A 7,741-nucleotide genomic window follows, 5' to 3' on the forward strand; every position below is an offset into this window, starting at 1 on the left:
GGGAAAGAGAGGCTGGGGACAGATGGGGGAAAGCAGATGGAGCCAGTGCAGGGGATGCTGAACCAGGCTCATCCCACCCTCTGGCTCTCTCATCAGCACCTCTGCCCCTTGTCCTAACCCTGCTGGAGCCAAAGGTCCAGGCACAGAAGTCACCTCCTGTGGCTCAGGAATATCAACCAGCCCCCTCGGGAGGCGAGGGCGGGGCGTGCCAACCCCTGGGTCCCTGTGGGGACACTCTGATCCCTGCCTGAACAAAAGGGACGTGGCCTGAAACACACAGCACGAGTGAGCCAAGACTACTGGAACTTTAGGACCTTAGGTGCAGAGGGACCTTAAGGAGACAGTCCTGTTGGCAGACTGGCCTTGGGGAGAGCCACTCACTAAGGACAGCTGGGCTATGGCAGCACAGTGGTCCCCAGTGGGGACACAACAGGGACGGGCATCGCTCCACGGAAACATGGCCTGAAATGACTGATAACTAAGTCCTATGGTTTTCTACTGGTGCTGCCATCACACAGCCAGCACTGAGCAAAGAGGGCAGTGTGGGCTGAGCTCACCTCCCCTCACTAATGAGCTGGGCAAACACTGCCCTCCCAGGAGTCACACTCAGCACTCACCAGAGGGACTCAGAAAGTGGCACTAAGACAAACTCTCTCTCTCACCAACAGTCTCTGAACCGAAATAATCAAAGGTTCGGAACTACAAAGACAGTGAAAGATCATCGAAAATACATTTTTTTATTGGGCTCTGACTTGAAACAATATAAACATGCTTTTAAATATACTTTTAATTCTATATTACTCAGCCATTAAAAGGAATGAAATAATGCCATTTGCAGCAACATGGATGGACCTAGAAATTATCATACTAAGTGAAGTAAGTCGGACAGAGAAAGACAAATACCATATGGTATCATTTATATGTGAAATCTAAAATACAACACAAATGAACCTTTCTATGAAGCAGAAACAGACTCACAGACATAGAGAACAGACTGGTGGTTGCCAAGGGGGAGGCTGGATGGGGGAGGGAAGGACCGGGAGTTTGGGGTTAGCAGATGCAAACTATTATACATAGGATGGATAAACCACAAGGTCCTACTGTACAGCACGGGGCACTATATTCAATATCCTGTGATAAACTATAATAGAAAAGAATATGAAAAAGAATATATATATTATGCATAACTGAGTCACTTTGCTGTACAGCAGAAATTAACACAACATTGTAAATCAACTATACTTCAATAAAATTAATAATATATATATGCTTTTAATTCTAAAATATTGGCTGACACTTAAAAGAGCATAATACTGAACCTTCATTTCAGAAATTAAAAAAAATTTGAAGAAATTTCATTTAAGGCTTAAATCGGGATTTTAATACGTGTATTGAAATTGATAAGACATTTGAATACTTGCAGTGATCTGGAGCCATATACGATAAGCTGTTTCAAGATGAAATTGAATAATGAATCATTTAATACATATTTGAAAAGTTTTAAGTTTATAATAAGAAAAGTTCTATTCTAATTTAAAGTATTAACTCATATCTTCACACCAATGTTTAATAAAAACTTAGAAAGAATGTTTTCCTTAATTATTCTGTACTTCGCATCTTTCCTCCAACTCTAATGAAGCTGGTACACAGCTGAAGGATAAGATCTTTGGGAACTTTCAGATCCATTTCACAGTTGAAGGCAAACACACATGATCAACTATTCAAGTTTTCTTCACCATTTTAAATATAGCAACGTCTCTGTTGGTGAAAACGCTTCCCCGCATCACACTTCTTGATCATAAGCTTCACCCTCGTAACTAGCGATGATAACCTAGAAAACCCCTTCTAGACTGACTAATAGGTTGTTTGGTTCATTTGCTCAATAATTCATTTATTCACCAAATATTTATGGAGTACCTGCTATGCCCTGGACACAATGCCACGGGCTGGAAATTAAAAAATGATTAAGACAGAGTCTGTGATTTCAAGGAGGATGTGCCAGTCAAACAAGGGAAGGATACAGATGCTTAAAAAGATCTGCCAATGCAGGTGAGAGGGGGTCCAAGACAGTTGAGGGTGGGTGGGAAAACAAGGGAGGGTTCCACCAGTGCATTCTATCCTCAGCTGAACAGCATGCATTATTCCCTTGCACAAAATGCCAGACAGTTTCCTTCCCTTTGGCAAAGGATCTGAGGTACAGGCAATTTTTGGGATTTGACCAAAAGGCTTTATGTCATTTCCAAATGTTTCCTGGGAGTAGGTCCTCCCTCCCCATTTGAAAAACACAGCTCTGCCCTGTTCTTTCTAGTTGAGAGAAAACTTAAGTCTAGGCTGGGGCTGAGGTCAAAAGTTTTAAGAATAGGGAACAAAATGCTCACTCTAGGGCTCCCCTGGTGGCACAGTGGTTGAGAGTCCGCCTGCCGATGCAGGGGACACGGTTCGTGCCCTGGTCCACGAGGATCCCACATGCCGCGGAGTGGCTGGGCCTGTGAGCCATGGCCGCTGAGCCTGCGTATCCGGAGCCTGTGCTCCACAACGGGAGAGGCTACAACAGTGAGAGGCCCGCGTACCGCAAAAAAAAAATGTTCACTGTAACAATTATATAATATCATACTATTTAACTACTTGTAACATTAGAAAGCAATTTTTTTGTTGTTTCCATTTTATATCTATTAACATTTTCTAGAATAGACATGCATAGAGCTTATATGACCTTTTCTTTTTTTCTTTTTTTTTGGTTTCTTATTTACTTCTAAAAGCCTTCGATGACATTAATTTTCAATGACAATTTTCAAAATTAATTTTTTTCAATGACATTAATTTTGAAGGTGTACAGGCTTCAGATATAAGGTGCTTCCCCCTAAGTTTCATTTGTGAAAAAGGATTCTTACAATTTTGGACTTTGAAATCTGTACACTTGGATGTTTACACACAATTAAAAATTAATAGATGACACCAAAAGCATAGCAAACAATGACAAAAAAATAGATGAACTGAACTTCATTAGAATTAAAAACTTTAATTTTAAAAGTACATCAAAGGACACTATCAAGAGAGTGAAATGACCACCCATAGAATGGGAGAAATATACATATCCTATATCTGAGTTTACCATCCAGAATACATAAAGAACTCCTACAACTCAGGAACAAAAGACAAACAACCTAATTAAAAATGGGCAAAGGACTTGAACGGATATTTCTCCAAAGAAGACACACAAATGGCCAAAAAGTCTATGAAAAGATGCACAACATCAGTAGTCATTAGGGAAGTGTACATCACAGCCACACTGACAGTACTCCACACCTACTATGAGATAAGTCAGGCAGAGAAAGACAAATACTGTATGATATCACTTATAAGTGGAATCTAAAAGAGACAAGCTTGAGCAAACAGAGAATAGAATGGTGGCTGCCGGGGGATGGGGGAAGAGGAGGGATGTTGCTTCAGGGGACAAAGTTGCAACCAGTAGACAAGTAAGTCCTGGAGATCTAATGCACTGTACAGTGAAGACAGACAGCAATACCATATTATAATAAACAAACTGGCCGAAAGACAAGATCTTAGTTATTCCCACCCAGAAAAAGAAATGATAATTATGTAATGCGACAGAGGTGCTAACTACTGCTGCAATGGCAATCATATTACATATAAATGTGTCAAATAACATGTTGTATACCTTAAATTTACACAATGTTACACGACAAATATATTTCAAGAAAAACAAACCAAAAAACTCCCCAATACTTCATACCCACTAGTATAGCTATTAAAAAAAACAAACCCAAAAACCCAGAAAATGAGTGTTAGCAAGGATGTGGTGAAATTGGAACTCTTGCTGCTCTTTTTAATTTGTACACTGAGGGTGGGAATGTAAAATTGTGCAGCTGCTGAGGAAAACAGTTCAGTGGTTCCTCAAAAGTTACATGTAGAATAACCATATGCCCCAGCAATTCCACTGCTAGGTGTATACCCAAAAGCAATGAAATCAGGACTCAAACAGATAATCATATGCAAATGTTTATAGCAGCATTAACCGTGATAGCCAAAGGCAGGAACGACCCATGTATCCGTGAATGGATACACAAAATGTGATCAATTCTCTTTATTTGGTAAAAATAAGTATGGTAATTATATTCCATAAAGTTGTAGTAGACACTGATCATAACATTTTCATCAGTTGATCTATACATAATCTTGTTTTATGTGTATTTCTGTTTAAAGACACCTTATTAACATATATTATTGATTCATTAACATTGAACTCACAGCCAACAGCACTGTCACTCATGCCTGAAAGAAGCTTATGTATAACACCTGTATTTTTTCCCTAAGGCACATCAAAGCCTTCTTGCACTTAGGAACACTAGACAGCACTCTGGCACTCTGCTTGTGGGTCATTTTAAACAGTGAAATCGCCAGCAAAAAGCACAACAATGCAAAAAACATGGCACGAAACAGACCATGGAAAAGACACTTGTTTACACTATGAGAGCTGAAACAAGAAGGCAGAGTCTCAGCTGAAATGTACATGCTGTGTACCTCAAACTTACGGCCTCTCTGTGCTGCAAATACTGACTTTGGGGTTACAAATAAATGTGCCAGAAGGTCAATGCACAACTACAGAATCTGCAAACAATGAGGTCAATTCTATACATATGTACAATGGAATATTATTCAGCCATGAAATGAAATTATGATACATGCTACAATAAAGAGGAACCTTGAAAACATTATGCTAAGTGAAATAAGTCAGACAAAAAATGGACACATATTATATGGTTCCATTTATATGAAATATCTAGAATAGGCAAAGTCAAAGACCAGAGGTTATCAGGGCTTTGGGGGAAAGGTGGATGTCGAGTTACTGCTTAACTGGTCCAGAGTTTCTGCTTGGGATGATGACAAAAGTACTGGAGATGGATAGTGATGATGGTGGTGCAACAATGTCAGTGCAATTAATGCTGACTGTGCACTAAAAATGGTTAAAGTGGAAAATTTTATATTATACATATTTTATTACAAAGAATCAACAGATTCACTGAATAAGGTTAAATGAATCTTCTATTAAAACAAAATCTAAAGGAGACACTCCGGATGGCACCAATAGAGATTCGTATTTACCCACATGTCCTCTTAAAACAAAGAACCTCCTTAATATGCTTTCCTTTATTTATTTATTTATTTATTTTTGGCCACACTGAGCAGCTTGAAGGATCTCTCAGTTCCCTGACCAGGGGGTCGAACCCAGGCCCCCGGCAGTGGAAGTGCAGAGTCCTAACCAGTGGACCACCAGGGAATCCAAATATGTTTTCCTTTTGGTTTATAGACCATTTTTAAAAACAGTCTTACTATTTAATAATATCAGCTGATTATTCAGGAAAACAAGTAAATTAAAATGTGCCTATCAGTTGTTTGGCCTCACTTCATGCTTCTGAAGCATGAAGAAAATTTATGCACTAGTAGAATTATTTGTTCTGACTAATTGCCCAAAGAACGGTCAACCCCAAGAACCAAAAACTGATGCTCCTAATTTATCTTGCACTAAAACTGCCTCCGAGGTCCATCGTATTTGGGTGAAGTGATACTCTCAGGGCAACTACTACCGGTACAATTCAGGTATTTTGGCACTGCATGTCCACTTTGAATCTTTCATGTCCCTTTTCTCTCTTTTATCACCAATCTATTTCTCATCTGCTTCCTTCCCTATTGAAAAACCCCTATTTTCATATTTTGAGAGACAGCCATCTGTTAGAATATGGCTGTGGTTACTATCATCATTCAAATGTTCCTTTTTAATTTATCTATTTCTTGACCCAACAATTACAAAGAAGCATGGCTGGATATAAACATACACGAAATGTGCTAATGTAGAATGCAAACAATATTAAAATGTAAACTTCACATAGGGAGGAATTCACGGCCAAAGAAAAATCTAGTACTATTCTTTCAATCTTTTTAAAATGCATCATAAACCTAAAAATGTTTCACTACAGAATAACAGTTTGGCTTCTCTTATGATCACAAAGAAAGGTAATTATGATTGTCATGAAAACACACTGAGCAGATGTATACTATTAACAAAAGAATCATTATATGACTGTGCTCAAAAACTGGCACTTTATACATTCACATTTCCTAGAAATTAGACAGTCTTCCCAACTGGAGTAGATACCAAAAGAGATTGTTTTCTATTAATTGTGGCTTGTACCAATCAAGTTTTGGGAGCCAACTGGATCATCATTCTTTGGGACAATTCCCACATACTATCATGTGAGATCTATATACACTGATCTATATATACTCAGACATGTGCATTATAATTTTGTAAAAAAGTAATTTTTAAGTTCTCAAACGATAGCTTTTACACTCTTAAAAAACGTATCAGTGGATTCTTTCACAAAGGTACATCTGTTTAGAAATCATAAAAGAGCATAGCGAATAACTCTTCGGTTTATTTTATGAAGGCTAATTAATAGGTACTTACTCATTAAAGACTAGGTCTGGTGCAAAATAGAGAAATTGGCTGTTTGTATGTTTGTACGATCTCCAGCTCAAGGCAAATGATGACAGACACATCCAAGAATACTGGATGAGGGTAATTTGGTCCTCGAGAGGCAGGTTTTTAAATCCTGAAGAAGAGAACAATTCATCACAGAAATACACTTAGCATTTAAGTACATTCCAGAAAGAAGCTTCATAAGTCAACCCCAAACTGCCCCCTTACTCTCATTGACTCAAATCAATTCCACAGTTATTTACAGAGCACCTGTCATGGACCTGGTCCTGTTCAACATTTCATGTTAAATTCACCTTAAATTGTCAATGAGGGTAAACTGCCAGGGCAAAAAAAACCTAAGATGTTCTGGGAGTTTCATTGTGGACGGTGGTCTACAACAACCCTTAGTTAGACTGAAAGAATTTGTATTCACCTGTACCACTTGCTTCATCCTTTTGAAGTTACAATGAGTAACTTCAAAATAAAAGATAATTTAATGACATCAACTCTTGCATACCTGCAATACTGGTGGAAGATTTTACTTTACATGAGTTTGCAGTGATTGAAAAAGTCTTATTCCTAGCTTCCCCTAGGCTGGGATAATGCCAGACTTCTGAGGCAGAATAAGCATCCTTGATGCTGTCCTGCCTTACCCACAGCCTTCCTTTCTGGGCCTCAGGCCCTTCTTTTGTTTCTTTTCTTACCCTCTGTACTCCCAGGGGCACCAGGGTATTCTTCTGTTTGTATACAGTTTCACCTGGGCAAGCTCCCCTTCAAAGAGTCAGTCATCAGAGCTTTCCCCAGTCTTTTGTCTTATGGCTGCTGGTTGACCACAGGGCATCTAAGAAACTGCTTTGGATTAATGAACTGGGACAATGTGATCACAATTCTGAGCAATGTTTCTGTAGATTAATAGGGGCCTTATTAATAAAATGCTACAGCATAAAACTGACTACAGTAGGAATTTCAAGGACAAATTAAAGGGTTATGGAGGTAAGATATTTTCAGAGAGACTCTTTCAGAGGCCCGTACAGCCTACCTGAGAGATCTCTTTTTTAAATTAATTTTTATTGGAGTATTGTTGATTTATAATGTTGTGTTGGTTTCTGCTGTACAGCACAGGGAGTCAGTTATACATATACATATATCCACTCTTTTTTATTTATTTTATTTTATTTTATTTTTCTTTGGTACGTGGGCCTCTCACTGCTGTGGCCTCTCCCGTTGTGGAGCACAGGCTTC

The 7,741-nt window shown here is 38.8% G+C and overlaps 1 protein-coding gene across 1 annotated transcript in view; it reads right to left on the reverse strand.

The window, feature by feature from the left end:
- Positions 1-7,741, reverse strand: part of NR3C2 (nuclear receptor subfamily 3 group C member 2) — a 115,520-nt gene that overhangs the window by 64,779 nt on the left and 43,000 nt on the right. The window contains exon 3 of the mRNA XM_007472010.1: positions 6,488-6,632. Coding sequence (XP_007472072.1) covers positions 6,488-6,632 — 145 coding nt within the window. The remainder of the gene's footprint in view (positions 1-6,487; positions 6,633-7,741) is intronic.

The sequence above is a fragment of the Lipotes vexillifer genome, unplaced genomic scaffold (assembly GCF_000442215.2).
Source record: "Lipotes vexillifer unplaced genomic scaffold, Lipotes_vexillifer_v1.1 scaffold269, whole genome shotgun sequence".
NCBI classification, from domain to species: Eukaryota; Metazoa; Chordata; class Mammalia; order Artiodactyla; family Lipotidae; genus Lipotes; species Lipotes vexillifer.